Raw genomic sequence first — 18,760 nt, 5'->3', positions numbered from 1 at the left:
GAGCAGGCCAAAGAATCCCTGCATTTGCGAGTCGTAAGTAGGCAGGTGAAACCTTCATCATCAACAGTGTAGTGCAACATATTTCCGGCTCAACACATCTTCCACTCGATTTTATCCTCGCCAAGTATATCACAAGCTTGACTCACCATCCGAGACGCGATGAAGTTCAGCGGTTCTGTTCTGGCCATTCCGGCTCTCATCTGGCTTGCTGCTGCCGCTCCTCCCACTTTCAAGCCTGCAGTCGAGGCGGATTGGGATGCAGTTGTGGTGGGAGGAGGTCCTGCAGGACTCTCTGCAGCCTCTGCTCTTGGCCGCGTACGAAGAAACGCTCTCCTCATCGATTCCGGCGACTATCGAAACCAAGTCACTCGACGTGTGCACGATGTGATCGGATATGATGGTATGTTCGACTGTCGAATCAGACAGACACAAGATTAAAAAGATAAGCTTGACTGACTGACTACTGTGCAAGGCGTTACTCCAGCATACTTTCGGTGGCGTGCCAGACAACAGATAGCCGAGTATGATACTGTTCACCTCACCAACGGAACTGTGGATAAGATTGAGCCGCAAGCCAACAACAACACCTATTTCAAAGTCACTTCTCACCACGAAAATGGCACCTCGTCAAGTGTGACTGCGAGGAAGATTATCATTGCGACGGGGCTTCGCGACATTTTTCCTTCTACTCCTGGCATTGCGGAGAATTTTGGACAGGGAATCTACTGGTGCCCGTGGTAATTTGACCACTTCTTGTTGTTGTTCGAGACACCGCTAACCAGTGTTTCCTTCAATTTCTAGGTGCGATGGCCATGAACATGCAGACCAGCCGCTGGGCGTCCTTGGTCCCCTGGGTAGCTCGGGAAACACTCCCCTGGAGGTCCTTAGCCTCAACACGGACATTATACTTTTCGTGAACGGAACAAATACTCCGGAACAGCGAGCCATCGTTGWCAAGAAGCTACCAAAGTGGGACAAATGGCTTGATCTTCACAATATCACCATTGAGAACCGTACCATTACCTCTCTTGAACGACTCCGCGATGGCTCAAACTTCAATGAGGATCCCAGCAAAGCGACTCACCCTGAGTATGACTTGTTTCAAGTCAACTTCGAAAATGGACCTCCCACGAACAGAAGTGCTTTCATTACGAATTATCCCAGCGAGCAACGGTCCAAGCTCGGCGAACAGACGGGCGTCGCAGTCTACGGTGGAAAACTCGACGCTGATATGAACAAGGGGATGATTTCAAACGTACCTGGCATTTACGTTGTAGGTGAAGCAAATATTGGATTGGAGTTCTTGCGACTGACAACGACTAGGTCGGAGATTGCAATCTTGACAACAGCACCAACGTTCCCCACGCGATGTGGTCGGGAAAGAGAGCGGTGGTGTCGCTTCATGTCAAGCTCGAGACTGAAAATGCTCTTAGTGAGATTTCTAGTTTATCGCGGAGGGCCGATCTTTCGGAGCGCGCGTTGTGGGCTCAAGTCAATGGACCTGACGACGTTTTGGATGCTGGAGAGTATGAGCAGATGAAGGCTTGAATTGTCACTTTGCACACACTATTCCTATAGCGGACCTACAGACCAACAACTCCTCGCAATTACTTCAAATCGTTACACATCATTCTGAGCATTCAGCACCGGGCTTTATGCTCGACCTATCTCCAGACGTGAAGGGAGTTGCACTCGTCGCGTCGTAATCATCGTCGAATGCCAAATCTCTCCAAAGTCATTTCTCTTCCTGGCCGTTTGGCATGCCATGAACATCGTATAATTGGCCGTTACACTGCAATTTAACATCAGCCATGGAGCGATATACCAGAGACTCACAAAACCATACCCTTAGTAACAGGCGCCCTCCGTTCTCTCCTCCTCCTCCGGACAAGCATCTGCGTAATAGCAGCAGCAAGAAACATGAACTGGCAAGAAAAAATCAGCCTCAACCAACACCCAAAACTCCCAAATCATAACTCACAATCCCCAAAATAGCAACCGCAAAAGCAGTCTTGTAAACTTCACATCCAACATCCTCGTCGTCTCCTCTTCCCCTTCCACCACCACCGCCACCACCATACCTATAATAAGCCTCTCGACCCCCWCCCCTTCCTTCACACTCCCCATCCACAGCACTCCGATTAATAATCGCAACAGCCATCATACCTCCCATGAAAACCACATCCAGAATAATAGAAATTATAGCGAAGAAAGTGATTCCTGCTGTGCAGCAGACGAAGAGAGTTTGGATTGAGGTGTAGAGCATGGCTAGGGCGCCTATTATTAGGGAGGCGAGGTTTTTTTCTGAAGAGGTTTGGAGGAAGGTGAACCCTGCGTTTTGGGGATTTGTTAGTTTCTTTGGGTTTGTGAGGGGGTGAGGAGGAGGGAAGGGAGGGAGGGAAGGAGGGAAGGGAAGGGAAGGAAGGAGCTTACATGCGAAGACACCTGTGATTATTGCTGCGCAGCAGAATGCTGTGAAGTAGGTGAGGATTAGGAGTAGGCGGAGGAAACCGCCTTTGATTGCCATTTTCTTTTTTTTTCGAGAGGTATTGTTATTGATTGATTGGATGTGTTTGGAAGTAATGGGAAGAAGTAGTTGAGATGGGAGGCCGAAGAATAGATTGGGAAAGGCAAGGTAGATGGGAAGAGCAAAGTAGATGGGAAGGAAAGTGGAATACAAACTTGCCTTATGTAAATCACCCCATATAAAAACCACTTCTTGTCTCCAATAATGTAGCGGTGACATGGCATGATGATGATCCCCGCGAAAGCCAAGAGTTGTTGTCGTAATGTTCAGCAGCAGCAGCACAGGGAGAGGGGGGGAGGTCAAAAAAAGTTGACATGCGACGATGACACGCCATAGCTAGGAGCAAGCTTCTTTGCAACTTGCATGAGTGCTGGCTTCCATGCCAATACCTTGAGGTATGTGCGGCCAAGGTTCCTCGCTTCTTTATGGATAGATATATATATGAATGAGATCGTGGCCGGTGATCGAAGATTTCTAGGGATCTCTCTTTATTGTAGTTTTCATCGAAGATGTGCTTGCTGGTGTGATGAAGGCCCAGGTGTAAGATGGTATTGTTGCAGCTAATGTGTTGTCCATTCTATGATCCATGCTGTGCCAGGCTGTGTTTTTTGGTTTATAAAGGTTAAGTTTTCTAAAAGTGAATGCTTGTATCCTTGTAAAGTAAAGTATCCTTGGCTGCTGCTGCTGCTGCTTCGCCACATCTGACGTACATACATCCATGGATTGATTCCCTTGGCCATGATTGAACTTCGTTGATCCAAGCTGATGAAACTCCTTCCATCTAGGAGTTAAAGGTTTCATGTGGATAACTTACAGCAGACAGCTCTTGGCTCAAATTTAACTTTTGTCTGATGAAAGCAAGAGTCTTCCAGCAGAGATACCTTACCTACCGATCTAAGTAATTCACAGAGATCTTGAGAATGACGGCTCTCTTTCCGTGTGTTTCATCTTTTTTCGATTGGATTTTGTTGTAGAGTGACGAATGGTCAGACTTGTCACTCAGTCCAGCTGGCATGGCAAGCTATGTCGGTGTTAATTGTTGGCCAGGTTAGCAATGGATATCCAAGTTGATGCCTGGAGCTTTGCATCGATGAACTTTTGCATCAAGATGACGAAAGTGCTCGGACACATGGAGGACGCGCCAAGACATGTTTCGAGTTTCATTACTATTAAGTAAGTATGCCATTGCCGGTTTCTATAGTCTTACACATTAGTAGTAACTTCGTGCCGCTAATCTCTGTTTATCACACGCAAAGATCTCCTTGGATTCAACATAACACCTGGAAAAGAAAATGTCAGCCATGTTCACCTCGACACCATCAAAAACAGGAAGTAAGGTACTCACCAACAAACGTGGGCTCTCTACCAGCCAAAAGATCCTCATCAGCTCCATCGCTAGCCTCACTATTCCTTCTCAAACTTGCATAACCTCCAGGAGCTCCTGTACCAGTCGTCGCCTTGGCACTGGCTCCACCACTGTCACTTCGATGATGACTTGACCTGCCCTCGCTCGTCGTGGTAGTGGTCAGCCATGGGGAATCATTGTGGCCCTCGCCACGCATATAGCTTGAATCACTGGGAGTCTTCTTTCCAGTCGAGGCATGGGTAGAGAGTAATCCGGGGATGGCGGGCATTTTCTCTCCACGGGCTTGGGCTTGGCTCATTTCTACATGTCTCTTGTAGAGCTGTAATTGCCTTCTGTACACATATGCACAGAATGCAAGGTAGCAAGCGACGATGAAGAGCACGCCAGCAATTGTCCCTGCCACAATAGCGCCGATGTTGGGACCCGAATTACCTCCATTGCCATTATTGCTGTTCGCACCATTGTTCGTCGAGTTGGTTACGGTATACGTGATGGGCTTGCCGGTGGAAAGTGGTCCGGCGGTCGCACTGTTTATCGGTCCGGTAATTGTAGCTCCACCTGTTCTTCCTCCTCCTACAACGCTAATCACGGGATCGGGGACTTGGTAGCCGTACGAGCCTTGCAATCCACCAACTGAGGTCTCGTTGAACCGTTGGGCGGGCTGTTGATTGAGCGGGTTGTTCGATGCGTCGGAGTTGCTGCCATCCGCGGCCAAAGCAGCAGTCGTATCCGGCGAGCTGGTTCCAGAAATTGCAGTGAACTGATTGACCCACTGGAGATTGCTCATGTCATAAACGTAAATTCCTGGCGTCTCACAACTTAATGTATTCGGTCCGGTATAGCCTCCAACCATGATCATCTGACCGTCCCAAGCGTTGCAAGTAGCCCCAGCCCTTCCTTGCGGTACTGATTGTCCAGTCTGGTCGACTTTGATCCAGGCAAAAGCCGGCAAAGTAAGAATCCACATATCATCGTATTGTGTCTGGTTACCGTAGGGAATCAGATTCTGTCCGGCAAACATGTAGATGTTAGTAGATGAGCCATCGGGAGCAGCCACAGCGGCAGCACATGGGTTGACTCTGATGTTTGGAGTCTCGCCGCTGGTCGCTTGCGTATACCACGAGGATTTGGCAATGTCGTAAACATTCACAGTGTTCATCTGAGTGTAGCTTTCGTTCGTACCACCTGCCAGTGCGACGAGAATGCCATCATCTCCAAACCCAGGTACGTAGATGAGCAGTCCGTCGGCACGTTTAGTAAAACCAGCTTCGGCTTGCAGACCTCCCTCTGTGATATTTCTGTAGATTCCTTCGGCTGGAGCATCGCTTGAATGAAGGGCATCAACTTGAGGGTTTGCATACCCCGGGAAGGTGTACTCGAGCAGACTCTGCAGGTAGACTCTGGCGATGCTTTGAGACCAGCCTTCGGTGGTATACCCATCGAGATGGCCACCAAAATAAAAGGCTTTCCCCAGCGACGGCACACTAACTGCAGCACCCTCGGCAGCGCGCTGTACCTTGTCCCCATCGCTAGGAGCACTCACTCCTTTGGATGTGACGGGATCGGAGTGCTCGTTCCAGACAGATTCCGCAATGTCATACTCCCAGAGAGAAAACGCTGAAGGTTCCTCGGGCGGGGAATCGGAGAATTGGCCACCGTAGACGAATAGAGAGTCGTATGAATTCCAAAGTGCACCGAGACTGATGTTTGGTGGGCCAGAGGGTTGAGGAAGGCCAGTCAAGCGTGGAGTACTGATTTGCCAGCCTAAGAAGGTCAGTCAAGGCTCGAAAATGCATGCATGCATTCATCATGATATACTCACTTTCCGTCAGATCCAAGCTCAGGAAGTTATTGTTCCAAGTATCTGTCTTCTGGCTTTCCGTTTCAGTAGCCTGGCCGCCGTATAGGTAAAGAGTGCCGTTCACAACAGTACTCATTTGAGCCCATCTTTTGCACACGGCCGTGGGACTGTCACTCTGTCTTCGATCCAGTACTATACCATTAGGACGCTCGGGAATGAATCCTCCACTAACTGGCCGCATGGGCATGGARGCATGGCCAAAGAAGGAAGTGCTATGCAGGAGTGGCACGATAGCGACCAGCAAGAAGACAATCGCACCCATGCGATACATCATAGACTGGTTGCCCACTGGTAGCGGGGATTGTGATTGTAGAGGATAAATTCGCGTCGAAGTCGCCGCGGTGTGTTGTTGAGGGTTCGGCCGCGTTTTGCCACTTAGATCTGCATCATGCCGTTGAACTATGCGAACATCGTCGACGCTACGGAACCGCACACTTTGAGCTGGTCTTGAAGATGTCGACGAAGAGCGTGAGAATGAGGATTGCGGTGTCGTAGAGGTTGGTGAACAATCAGCGTTGGGCGTGTTCCGAGACCTGTGTGTGCTCTCCATGGTAGGTAGCTCTCTATTCTAGCTATTCCGGAGCTCAATACGAGAAGCTTGACTGGGGGTGGATCCAACGGAGGGGCGACTTCGACCACCACCACCAAGTACTTGACTTGTATCAATCCGACACACTGAACTGCGCCAAAGACGAATTATGCGCTGTTCTTGGATTGACGGGATGAATGGAAAGATGACGATTGGGGAGCAAAGGCAGTAGCGTGCGGCGCGTGCATGCAAGCGAGCTCGACAATAACCAATCCGTCGTAACTTGTGTTGATGTCGTTGCTGCAGGTGCAAGTGTCAAACTTGAAGTACAGTATTACTGCCGTCGGGTGTTGCCAAAGGACAAGAAAAGGGGATTCAAGATGATCCATCTGCATTCCCTGCTCGACTAACCCTCCAGTGAACAGTCATTGGGCTGGCACGGCATCGCCTTCGTCGAGCTTTCCTGTCACGACGACGCACGACACCAAGGCGAAGGCGAAGATCTTTCACACCAAAAATCCTGATGAAACTCCGAAGCGCGGTGGATGACATCAAGCAAAGCCACGGACTTCACGCGAGGTGGACCTTGGGCGAATCATCGGAGAGCTTTTCCCACGGGCCGCGCGCCCCAAGTGGAGACTCTCACCTCCTCAATTTTCACGGCCACATCTCGACGCGACGACGAGGGCAGTGCGAGGTAGAGTATTGCGGTTGCTCGAGGCGTCCACACAATTTGCACGACATTGGCCATTAGAGTGGACTATTTGACGCGTTGGAGAGGAATCGCAACAGCTTGATGATGCTCATTTACAAGCACTAACATGCTGTACAGAGGTGAGCTGAGAGCATAACGTATTGGTTCTGTTCAAGGCAACACCTCTTCACGCAAGAATCAGCGGTTGTACAGTTGAGCAGTAATGATCAGAACTCTTGCTAATTCAAAAATGGTAGCATCGATTTGTATCTTCAAAATATGTACATGAAGAAGGACATTTATCGTCGGGGGCATATCTAAGCTCCACCAACGTATACGGTGAGAAGTTGCGGGTTACCATCTGCCAAAGTACCACTTTGGTCAATTCCACCGCTTGGGTTCACATCGTCATAGCCTATGGGACGATTAGCTGACGTGCATCTTAAGGATTCTAGACAGGGAAGGAACTCACTGAAAGCATAGCCGCGTCCATCAGGCTGGTTCTGGTGGACAAAGGCGCTGTAATAGTTTGCCGGAGTGGTCTTGTAATAAGTCGAAGCAGCAGGACCAGGCTGAAGGTTTCCACCGCCAGACAGAAGAGTTCCACGGTTGAATGCGGCACACAGACGAGGAACAATAGCACGGTGCACACCATTGTCTGATCCGAAAATGGCAAAAGGACCCGAGTTGCATCCGAAGATATCGCCGGCCGTGGGCTTGTTGTAGGAGCGATTGTCTCCATTACATTGCAACGCTCCGCCACGGACACGGCAAGCGACCCGGCCACTACCAGTCTGCGTGTCGATGACGAGGTCATTGTTGGTATAATGATGCCAAACAGCATTTACGTGGTTGGTAAAGTAGTTGGCGAATGCTCCATTGCCACCGACCTGGTAGGGGTAAGGGGCAACAACACGGAGAGGGCCATTGGATCCGGACTGGCAGAGTTGGCCCCAAGGCTGGTTTCCGCCTGCCTGTCGCTTGGCCAGGAGGTTGCACACGTTGCGAACACCATTGACACCAAGACCACGTACGGTGCTATGGCATGTCAGTCTATCACTCAGGATGCGCAATGAAGAAACACTCACTCGGTCACGCCGTTGCCGCGCTTGATGGACATTCCCAAGGCAAGACCGACAAAGTCTACATAAGACAAGTTGGCGTAGAGACCACCAGCATTGTTTGTGAGTTCAACAAAGCCCCAGTTGATGGYCGCGCTGGGATCTTTGGGGTTGGCAAAAGATGGCTGGACTTGACCTGGAGCATTGCCGGCCCAGATCGAATAGAAGTGGAGGTTGCCCTGCGCGAACCATACTCGTGCTGCTGAGATGTAATCTGGCATCACGACCCGGGTGGTGGAGCCCTTGCTATGACCGAGTCAGACAAGAACGAACATCGTCAACAACCACTGGACGGACTTACCCTGTGTTGAGAGGAATGGCGACATTTGCGAACACCTCCCGAGGAGTGTTGTACGAAGCATCTGCAGGCGGATAATAGAATTGTCCATTGGGCTGGACGAAGACAATACGGCCACTTGGATCCAGACCAGTCACGTACGCGTTGACTGAACCACCGATGTTGTTGACCAGGTTCATCGGCAGCCTAGAGTTCGCAGTAATGCTAAAGGTTGTTTCGTTGGAGTGGCTTGGTGTGGCAACAGGGTTGGTGGCGTTCAATGTATTCCCGGCGGTGATGATAATATCCTCGACACTGCCTGGCATAACTGGAACCGATTCCGCGCTCTGGCGTGATACCACCGGGATGGCCGCAACATTGCTAACCAGAGCGGCCGTTGCGACCAAGAGAAGGCTGAAGGATTTGTACATGATTGGAAAGGAATGGAAGTGCCTAAATGGCAAGCGAATGTCTAAACGAAGGAATGTGAAGAAGAACCACCAAACGATTGGTGTGCAAGAGTGTGATCGATTCAACCTATCTGAGGCTGACGAGGGCTGGGGTTATATACCCATCCTTCGACATCTCCCGCTATTTCGCAACCGCCACAACACGGCAGGCTTTCATTGCAAGGACGGGGTGGAGCAAAGGTAGACGGCCACCGTCGAGTTGGCCGCATAGGGGTCCTGTCGTTGGCAGACCATAGAGGTGAAGGAGAGAGATTTGAGTGTCGAGGCAAAAGCACGCTAGGGAGGTGATATAGAGAGTCTTCAGCGTCAACCTAAGATTTCTTGTGCTACCATGCAGAGCTGATTCGATCGCATGCAATCGTACTAACCATTTCCTGGCTTTTCTCCGAAACAACTCAGATCAAGTAGGAAGGAGCAGAAGTGGTTGGCTCCTTCAAATCGGAACTGATGTGGTGAATTTAGCTGTCTGCGATCTGCGATTGGTCAATCTTTCAGCCAACATTCAAACCTTAAAAAAATCTCCCTTCTGGCCCTGAATCTACAAGAACCCGATCTTGTTTTTTTTTTCATCCGTCGCGTGGGCCAATGGATGGCACATTCACTCGGACTAATTCCATATTAATTCCATGTTCGGGACGCTCCGAGATCCAACGTGTTGGTGATCTTGAACATCTTTGCGATATCGAGACTGAATGCCGTTCTTGGATGACTTGGGATGAGGCACACAAACATTGATGGGTATTGACTATCTACTAGAATCTCACGGTCACCTTCCTTGTCAGGTTTTCTCTGACAGCACACTACCACCCTACTCATCGTACTCAATTGTCAGCGTCGTGGGGATGGGCGACTCCTTGCAGTTAGGATCCAAGAACAATTTCATGGGCACACCACCGACTTGACGTTCGGTTGTAGTGAAGCAGCCTCGTTTTCCAGGAGCAGCGCGGACGTTCTTGAGCTTGAAGACTTCCTTGAGAGTAGCAACGAGGGCCGGACCGATCAGTCTCGCACCAATATCAGAGTGGAGGCCTTGGCCGAGCATGGTGTTGTAGGCCTCGACTGGACGGCGTGGGTTCAGCTTCTCGGGGTCTGGGAATGCTATTGGGTCCATGGCACAGCTGGAAGTCGCTGCTAGCACAATCTGGCCTCGTGTGATGGAGACAAGCCCGTTCTCACCATCCTGCACCGTGGTGTCGTTGACCGCGACGTGAGGAAATCCGGGAACAATACCGGCGTGTCTCATGCCTTCAAACACAAAGCCTTGCATCTCCTTATCGGAAGCTGCATCTTCTTTGTGGGCGAGCTCTACGATACGCTCCTTGTACTGTTGGTACTCGGGCTTGAGGAACATCTCGATCAGCAGAGAACCCTGCTGCGAAACGATTCCAGCAATTGGGGCTCCCATTCCAATGCAGTCTGTGGCCAAATCACCAATCGGCTTCTTCGAGTCGTTCAGAGCGTGGTAGAGACGATCGGCTTCCGGACCGACCTCGTATGATGAGCCCTTGGCCATGGCATCAATCAACTTCTCCTTCAATCCTTGTTGCGTCTTGAGGTGAGTCTCGATGATTTGACGGAGCACTGGCTCGACAGCGTTAGATGCCTCACGTAGCTTCCATTCGTTGGCCTTTGAGAATACGAGTCAGCAGGAATCCGAGCCATTGAGCATCAAGCAGCGAGTGACTTACGGGGATGATATTGAAGTTCTGGTAAATGAACAGCACCACAAACATGTCAAACAGCTGAGGCAGTGACAAAAGACCTTTTGGCGAGTCGACTGTCTTCAGTGGRATGGCAAAGCGCAGAGCAAGCCACATGATTGGCGTGACATTGGTGATGTCGCGCACAACGTCCAACGACCTCTTGGATCCGGCGTACTTCAACGAGCTGGATTTGATCAGGTAGGCCGTGTGCTCGCGGAAGAACTTGGCGATGTTGAGCTCGAAGCCGTCTTCGTAGAATACTTTGTTGAGAACGTCTGTCTTTGGGGTCTGGAACTTTGGTTCGAAGTTGACCTGGTCCTGGAAGACGGCTTTGCAAGCCTCTTGAGTGTGCACTGCGGCTACTGTGCCATCGCTTYGGTTGCGCTGTGGTAGGATTAGACCTTGGCTCATTATTCGCTTGGATAGGGGATTAGAGACTAACCTTGAGATCGTACTGATCGATGACTTTGTTGCCTTTGAGGATCTCTGCTACTGCCTTTGGCGTGTAAAATGGTAGCAGAWCGTAGGGAGAAGTTCCGGAAAAAGCAGTTGGGAGACCCGTGAAAAGGATATGAGGAAGCATACCTGTCAGAAACATCTTTTGTCAGCTTTAACAGACTAATCGAAACAGCGCTCAGAAACTTACCGCCATAGCATCCAGCTGGAAGATCTCCCACTTTTGAAATACCCCAATTGGTGAGCGTGGAGCTGTTCAGATCGTAGCTCAAATACCTATCCCCACGAACCAGCGCGACAGCATCATCCAGAATACCACGGCCAGTCGTTTGTCCAGGACAGACTCCACTTCCAGGCATGGCGGGCTTGGTACATTCTGCCATCAATCCCGGGTACAGCTCCAAATTATCAATATGACCATACAAAAGCTCTGCAGAGCGAGCAGTCTCCTTATCCGGATTCCACTCCTCAAAGCTAGCATACTTCTTGAGGTTCAGATACGCACGGAATTCATTCATCGTACAGACGTTGAACGCGTTGCGAGCCTGGAGCTGACCCATGATATCCACGACTTTCAAACTCGCGGGAGTTCCATGCGCGCCGAAAGCGTGTGCGGGCTCATCGACGCAGTTTTTGATGATMTCAGCGAGATCCTCGTCGGCGAAACGACCATCGGGTCCTCTCTGTAGTCCTCCAAAAGTCCATAGACGGGGAGGAGTATCCTTGAGCTTGTGTCCCTGAACGTACATGACCTTCTTGAAGGACTCTACGTTCACGTCGTCGATGGAACCGAGCTCTGGAAGGCTGTCTCGGAGGATATCCTCCATCCATTCGGCATCAGCGGCACTCAGAGCTGCGTGCCAGTGGTACAGCACCGCGAATTCTGTGGATACGACATTCCCTGTAGCTCTTTCGACACGTTGTCCTCCTTTTTTAATCTCAGCTCCGAGGTCCAGTGACCAGGTCGAATTGGCGCGGGGGGTGTTGAGGATGCTGGCGACATAGTCTCTCAGGACGACCGTGGCGAAGAAACCGACGTTGATGTTGCGTGAAAGTTGGAAGATGTCGTTGTCTTGCCTACACGAGCCGGTCAGGGTTTGTGATTCCTTCTCAAATACGTTGGAGACTTACCATTTCTGCTGGTCTTCGCTGAGGCTATCCCAAGGTTTGTATTTGCCCTCTTCGTTGATGCTGAGTAGGGAGTCTGCGATGGAGTTGTGGTTTCTGCTCAGCATGATCATCAAAGCTACAACACCAGGAGGCATCTGCGAATCTCAGCATTAGAAAACATCTTCACAGACAAGCATGTCTACATACCATCATGATTCTCTCCGAAGCAACTGAGTCGGGGTAAATGAGACCATTGTTATATGTCCTAACTCGAGGCTGCTCTTTCTCGGTATTTCCATACAGGGTACTCAGGTCAACGTAGCTGGAGGTATCGTTAATCCAAGGTTGTTCGCGATTGGTCTGGAAACACTCGTGGATGACAATTGTAGCGAAAGAGAAGAACAGTCTGTTCAGCCCAGACGGGTGCTCGCGGAAAGGCCCCGTTCGCTTCAAAAGCTGCTCGAAAACAAGCTCGGGGTCTGGGAGGTTTGGTCCTTTGGGAGTGTTTGGAGGAACGCTTCGAGAGTACGGTGTGCCAGCTTTTCCCATTTCAGGCTGGAATGGGTTGTTGTTCCCACCATCGTGTCGTCTGTATCTTGTCGTGGGACCGGCCAAGGTCGCTGGAGGATGTGGAAGGTCGCCCCAAAGCATTGAGATGAAACCATTCGACACAGTGGAAGACAGTCCTGGGAGGGTTTAGCAATAAGAAGGCCTACAAAGGCTACAAGACATACCGCTGTTCAGAGGAAGCGATTGCAGCATAGCCACCCCGTTCTCTAGCAATAGTTCTTTATCGTCCAGTGGTTCTCCCGACGCAAGATCAACCAAAGCTCCTGCGAGCATCTTGACCTTTCCGGGTCCCAGACCTCGAAGGTCGCTCAACAAAGATGTCTTCTCGCCATTTGATTGACCAGTCGCCTCAGAGTTACTCTTTCGGTCGCTGGAAACGCTGTTAGGTTCAAGTCACATTCAATATGGGTGCATTCTTTACTCACGGCGCAGTAGACGGCTTCCTACGTATTGACCCAATGAAGGACTTGAGTGATCCGCCTGCCATTTTGCTGTAATCAATGTGAAAGCTGTACAGTGAGGAGAAGACGACGACRCAGAAAAATGGGGAGTTCAGGAAAAAGACGTAGATTAAGCGAGAGAAACCACGAGAGATACACACACAGCTTGCATGGTGCATACTCCCGTCGTAAGATGGGATGGATCGGCGCAAAGCACGAGCGCTCGGGTGTTGCTGAAGCATCTCCATGCATAGCACGATCCGAACATGGATGGTAATGTGGCGATGGCAATTGGTCGAGATGGGAGCGCATAACCGTGGCGCCGTCAAGATCGCCATGCGTACATTAGTTCAACGCGGTACTAGGTGTGTGTCTTTGCTCGTTGGGGCGCTAAGCCATGCGAACGGACGTGCGAAGTATGTGGATTTGCACGACACAGAGACAGTGCATCGTCCCCGTTGCAATCGCATGGCGTCACATGCAGGCCCAGACGTCACTCTCGGCGCGATACAAGAAGTAGTTTTCAGGGGGTAGAAATACCGCCCTGGGATCCAGTGTCATGGATTTGGAGGCGTGCATGTAGCTGCAGGTGAGGTCAATCAGGTCAATCCGTCGACCGAATTCCCCCTCGTGTGTGTCGATCGCAGGCTTCCCGATCGGGCGCGGTCCGTAGCCCCGAGCCAATAGCGGACATCTTCAGCACGGATCGGCTCTTGAACCATCCCTGCAATGCCTCAAAGGGGCAAGTGTCTCGCTATGCCTGCAGACAACTAGGAAGCAGCTGCAGCAACGATGAATCGGTAGGAGGGGTTTGTGGGTGGGTCACGACCATTCATCAACTCCCCGTGGATTGAACTTTATTGCAACCAACGGCAGCCGCGGCGTCGGGCGTGTGATGAATGTCCTCCCGTACATCTTTGGTGTGTGGATGAGCTCGCCACGTTCCATGCGTTGCAGGAAGCCGACCATTTTTTTCTTGGAGTTCACGTTCCCCATAGTGCTTCAGCTCTGTTCTTGACAATCTTCTTTCTCCTGCGCCAAGTTTCAGACCCCAGCTCATCATGTCGTCCGAAACTCCTTTCGTGACCCCCGACACTGAGGRGCGGCCCTCAGTTCATGTACCGCCGGCCGAGGTACCCAAGCACATTCGCGCAGTGTGCAACTCAGAGACGTACAAGGTCAAAGCACGAACTCTTATAATATGCCTCGATGGAACTGGCGACAAATTCGATGGCGACAACTCTAACATCGTTCATATTGTCAGTTGTTTGAAGAAAGATGWTCCGTCTCAAGTCGTGTACTACCAATCTGGTATTGGAACATATGACGGTGGTGGTTTGAGCAATGGACTCAACGCTGCAATGGATATGGCCGTTGGAAGTGGTCTGGGAGTCGTAAGTGGCCTGCTAAACCTTTCAAGCCTTCTTCTACATCATTTGTTGCTGACTGCTCCCCACAGCATATCAAAGACGCCTACATGTTCCTGATGCAAGCGTATAATGAAKGGGACAAGATATGTCTGTTCGGCTTCTCTCGAGGCGCTTATACTGCAAGATGTCTAGCGGGTGAGTGGCATTCCCAACTTCGGATTGTGATCAAGCCTTAAAGTACCTGCGTAGGAATGATCCATAAAGTCGGACTTCTCCCTGCACACAACGTCTCACAGGTCCAATTCGCCTACGAGTTCTACAAAGACGACAGCCCAGCAGGATGGAAGTCCAGCCGTGACTTTAAGAAAACGTTCTGTGTTGAGGTCAACGTCCACTTCGTGAGTCTGGTCGGCCTACAATGTTAAACATAGCTCACTGGCTTCAACAGGTCGGTGTCTTCGATTCAGTCGCTTCCGTAGGACTCATCCCTCGAAAGCTCCCCCTGAGCAGCACACCCACCAACAGACCACTATACTTCCGCCACGCAATGGGTCTCGATGAACGAAGAGCCAAGTTCAAGATCTCTCGATTCCAGTACCGCGATAGCGAAACAGATGGTTGGAAAGTTGCTGCTGTACACAACACGCCCAGCAGAGGAATCGCCGCTCTCCACCAGCAACAACGGGGCCAAGCTGCACGAAATAGTCCAGATCTAGGTGCAAACCATGACCATGCCAACGGACATGAACACGAGCGAGTAGCGTCACCGACATCTGAAACTGACGTTCTTGAAGTCTGGTTCACGGGCTGTCACGCAGATTGTGGAGGAGGAGCTGTAAAGAATGAAGTACGCCACAAGCTTTCGCAGATTCCTCTCCGCTGGATGATCCGACAATGTTTCGAGTGCGACACTGGAATCATCTTCAATACACATCGTCTCGCAGAGGAAGGGATGGATGTTCATACCCTGTGGCCGAAATATGTAAGTCTTGGTCGACCTACGGATGATCCTCCAAAGCATTTGAGAGATAAATACAATGCTGGAGAAATTGAACCTCGAATCAAAAGAGCTACTTCTGCTTTGGAAGACCACGGTGCTCACGACAACGATAATGGGGATGAAGGAGTTTATAAGTTGAAGATCTGGCATGATGATGAGAAGGAGCAGCTCAATGAGCATTGGGTGAGTTTGGGACTTGTAATGTAGGTGGTCATAAGATGCTAACGGTTCGCAGGTACCTGAACAAGTAGAAGACTACTTCGATGCTATTTCGCCGCTCAACGACCAGCTTGTAGATGCAAAGGGCTGGTGGGTGCTGGAGTATTGGCCGATCAAAGTCAGAGTTCAACCGAACGATTCTGACAATTGGGTCAAGAAAGTGCGATGTAATATGGGACGCTACCGACCTGTTCAAGAGACGATGMCGAATTTGCACTGGACGGTCGAGCGCCGAATCGAAGAGATGGATTACCAAGTCAAGGCCCGAGTTGGCAAGAATGCCAAGTGGCGAGTGGTTGTCTGATAGATTCAAGGCATCCGTCTCATTTTCGACAACTCTCGTCGACGTTTCTCTTTCAATCGATCTTAATAATACCGATTTTCTGAGTTGCATTTCAACTCCCATGATGACTGTGTCAATGTTGTCTTGGATGAGAACATCAAAGTCGTTCGGCATTAATTTCGTAAAGATTACTCACTGTATCCTCAAGCCTCCTCACAGCACAATCATACCCACGCCAGAGACCACAGCCACCCACGTTATGATCCCGACAGTGAAATATCCGACATCTACTCCGGCAACCGTGCTAATACTATTCGCGGCGCCGTTCTTTGTCTGCGTGGACCCACTTCCCCCTGATCCGCCTGCTCCACCTCCTCCACTGGTACTGAAACCTACAGAGCTGAGAGCAGCCACACAATTTCCCGTAGGCGTGGCGACAGCCTGTGTGGCGGCCGAGCCCGAAAAATCGCAGGCACTAGGGTTCTGACCTTGTGCTTGGTAGTACTCGTTCAACACATACCCCAGCTGCTGGTTTGAATCGCACATTCCAAAAGGTCCGTACTGTCCGGTTGAGCCATTCGCAGCGATGCCATCGCAGATGCCGTCTTCCAATCCACAGACTACACCAAACAGGTCGCCATAGTCTTCAGACGTGACGTCGTTGGAGATTGTGCACTCCAGGGCGCTGAACATGCAGTTGCAGAGTTCCACATCCGGAGACGGCGGGAGAGGAGATGCCGCAGCGCTGAAGTTGGCATCTTGAGTTGGACAGGCTTGTGGGGAGTTCGTGGGAGAAAATGATGCGGAGTTCGGACCGGTGGGCGATACGGTTGCGATTTGGGAGCTGAGATTGTCAAAATCCTGTAGAGTGGAAACGGTGTTGCCGTCGACAGAGACGAGACCTTGAAATCTGTCAGCACGTTTCTACTGCTCGACTTGCARGCGTTGTATGTGCCGTAGTCAACCTGCTTACCGTAATCGTTGACCTCCTGGAAGTATAGATAGACAATTCCTCCGCTCCAAACGCCCTCCATATCCGGGCCATATAACACGGGAGTGTCTCCAAACATTCTCGGCTGAGGGTTGTTGCATCCGTACTCCGCCAGAAACACAGGCACGGAGTAGCTTTTGAACTCTTCGGTTCTATCAGCGTATCCAGACTCCTCAAATGTAGAGTCTCCACACCACGAGTAGACGTTGTATCCCCAAAAGTCGATCGCGTCATCTTGATTATCGCCGCAGTTCATGTAGTCCGCGAGAGGGACACGGATGTACGGATTGTCGTTCGTAGCGTAGCCTACGCCAATGGAGCGGTATTTCTTGGACTTGATGTAGGATTTCATGTCGCTGTCATATTGTCAGAGAAAGCATACTTCGCAACGACATCTGGCTACTAACCGAACCGCAGCCTTGACGAACGGAGCAGCATCGGTGCTGTTGGGCGCAAACGCAACCTCGTTGCCGGCGAAGAAACCCAGGACATTCGAGTAGTTGGCCATTGCATCGATCACGCTAACAAAGTAGTCAGCAAATAGTACCAATTCTACATCCACCACCTGACTTGCCTTGTGTAGCGAGAGTAAAGATCGAGGTTCCAGTGAGGATCAATCTGGTTGATCGATTCTTGAGGAGAAGACAAGTCGGCCAGAACGTATATGCCAGCATTGGCAAACATGGTCATGCATTCTGTATGATCCTTTGAAACGCATCAGTCTGAGGGGAAGCTTCCTCATAGCATCTTCTCACCTTGGTCGGATCAATAGCATAGACGCGCACGGTATTCGTCCTCAGCTGCGTCAAGTATGGAAGATCCCTGGCGCATGCACTCCCGTCCGCGAGCGGATCATTGTAACCAGTAGTGTTAACTCCTCTGCTTGGAGTAAAGTCTTGCTGATATGCTACGCCTCGGATGAAGAACTGCGTGCCGTTGCTCGAATAGAAAAACTTGGAGCCCTTGATGACTATCGGGTCGACCTGCTGTGCTGTCGCGCACTGCAGCCAGCCTGCAACAGCCAGAACTGAAAATGCCGCACCTCTCAACATTCTTGCTTGGGAAGCTCTGTGTGTGAGAAGTTGAGATACTAAAAATGGGAATGGGGAGTGTGTGTTCTGGTGGCGTGCATTGCTTTTGAAAAGCGATAACTCACGGATGCATCGGCATGCATGTGGCAGCTAGCTGCGAACTCATAGCTTCCTTCTGGCTAGATAGCTGCCTGTTTGGAATGACCTCAGGAACAATGATGAACTCAACTATTCCCGACGCTCCTCTACTGGTCAGACTCACCGCTGTGCCGCGTGGTGCCTCCGGACCATATTAATTCCGCGTGTGCTTGTGAAATCGTGACAACGCGTCAGCCTCGTGAGATGAACGATGAGATCGACTCATGGATTGTGATGAGGTGGGATGGAGGAGTTGCGTGGCGTGGCGTGGCGGCGTGAGTTGATTTTGACCGAGGTATAGAATCCTGAGGCATCAACAATTTATGATGCCATCCACATCAGTTTAGAATGACTTCTTTTTCAGCTTCACGGCATCGACGACTTCTCGACAGCAACCTACAAGACACTTGCATGCTGCTGTGTAGCAATGTGCGCTCGATACCGGAGGCTCAAYGATCAGCGCAACACAGCTCGCACGAGTGGAAGGACAAGCCAAACGTCCGACTATCCATGCGGGGTTCTTGAGGTAGGGCAATGAAGGGGAGGACGCTCTGGAGATTCTTCTATCTGCAGCACTTTGCATGCAAGAATCTTTGAACCAGAA

The 18,760-nt window shown here is 50.7% G+C and overlaps 7 protein-coding genes; 2 read left to right on the top strand and 5 right to left on the bottom strand.

Moving 5' to 3' along the window:
* Window positions 1-159: 159 nt before the first annotated feature.
* On the top strand, window positions 160-1,548 carry RCC_00291 (related to thioredoxin reductase; the record flags this gene model as incomplete). XM_023765443.1 has 4 exons in its annotated part: window positions 160-400; window positions 473-737; window positions 802-1,273; window positions 1,324-1,548. The coding sequence occupies 4 exons, from the start codon at window positions 160-162 to the stop codon at window positions 1,546-1,548; spliced, it is 1,203 nt and encodes a 400-aa protein (XP_023621211.1).
* A 239-nt stretch (window positions 1,549-1,787) lies between these two features.
* Window positions 1,788-2,527, bottom strand: RCC_00290 (uncharacterized protein; the record flags this gene model as incomplete). XM_023765442.1 has 4 exons in its annotated part: window positions 1,788-1,792; window positions 1,847-1,925; window positions 1,982-2,331; window positions 2,434-2,527. The coding sequence occupies 4 exons, from the start codon at window positions 2,525-2,527 to the stop codon at window positions 1,788-1,790; spliced, it is 528 nt and encodes a 175-aa protein (XP_023621210.1).
* Window positions 2,528-3,757: 1,230 nt separating this feature from the next.
* Window positions 3,758-6,025, bottom strand: RCC_00289 (uncharacterized protein; the record flags this gene model as incomplete). XM_023765441.1 has 3 exons in its annotated part: window positions 3,758-3,807; window positions 3,873-5,657; window positions 5,716-6,025. The coding sequence occupies 3 exons, from the start codon at window positions 6,023-6,025 to the stop codon at window positions 3,758-3,760; spliced, it is 2,145 nt and encodes a 714-aa protein (XP_023621209.1).
* Window positions 6,026-7,294: 1,269 nt separating this feature from the next.
* Window positions 7,295-8,806, bottom strand: RCC_00288 (related to laminaripentaose-producing beta-1,3-glucanase; the record flags this gene model as incomplete). XM_023765440.1 has 4 exons in its annotated part: window positions 7,295-7,392; window positions 7,450-8,015; window positions 8,066-8,344; window positions 8,400-8,806. The coding sequence occupies 4 exons, from the start codon at window positions 8,804-8,806 to the stop codon at window positions 7,295-7,297; spliced, it is 1,350 nt and encodes a 449-aa protein (XP_023621208.1).
* Window positions 8,807-9,653: 847 nt separating this feature from the next.
* On the bottom strand, window positions 9,654-13,171 carry RCC_00287 (related to Psi-producing oxygenase A; the record flags this gene model as incomplete). XM_023765439.1 has 8 exons in its annotated part: window positions 9,654-10,472; window positions 10,534-10,932; window positions 10,991-11,133; window positions 11,195-12,081; window positions 12,136-12,269; window positions 12,322-12,800; window positions 12,849-13,054; window positions 13,110-13,171. The coding sequence occupies 8 exons, from the start codon at window positions 13,169-13,171 to the stop codon at window positions 9,654-9,656; spliced, it is 3,129 nt and encodes a 1,042-aa protein (XP_023621207.1).
* Window positions 13,172-14,185: 1,014 nt separating this feature from the next.
* Window positions 14,186-16,017, top strand: RCC_00286 (uncharacterized protein; the record flags this gene model as incomplete). XM_023765438.1 has 5 exons in its annotated part: window positions 14,186-14,518; window positions 14,584-14,689; window positions 14,744-14,892; window positions 14,943-15,677; window positions 15,730-16,017. 5 exons carry the CDS (start codon window positions 14,186-14,188, stop codon window positions 16,015-16,017), a joined length of 1,611 nt encoding a protein of 536 aa, XP_023621206.1.
* Window positions 16,018-16,209: 192 nt separating this feature from the next.
* RCC_00285 (related to 1,3-beta-glucanosyltransferase) lies at window positions 16,210-18,039 on the bottom strand (the record flags this gene model as incomplete). XM_023765437.1 has 5 exons in its annotated part: window positions 16,210-16,898; window positions 16,970-17,343; window positions 17,395-17,508; window positions 17,562-17,692; window positions 17,743-18,039. 5 exons carry the CDS (start codon window positions 18,037-18,039, stop codon window positions 16,210-16,212), a joined length of 1,605 nt encoding a protein of 534 aa, XP_023621205.1.
* Between the last annotated feature and the right edge of the window lie 721 nt (window positions 18,040-18,760).

This window comes from Ramularia collo-cygni (genome assembly GCF_900074925.1).
Source record: "Ramularia collo-cygni strain URUG2 genome assembly, contig: RCC_scaffold01, whole genome shotgun sequence".
Classification (NCBI taxonomy): Eukaryota; Fungi; Ascomycota; class Dothideomycetes; order Mycosphaerellales; family Mycosphaerellaceae; genus Ramularia; species Ramularia collo-cygni.
The sequence above is the reverse complement of the archived record's forward strand: the minus strand, read 5'-3'. Positions and strand labels throughout refer to the sequence as shown.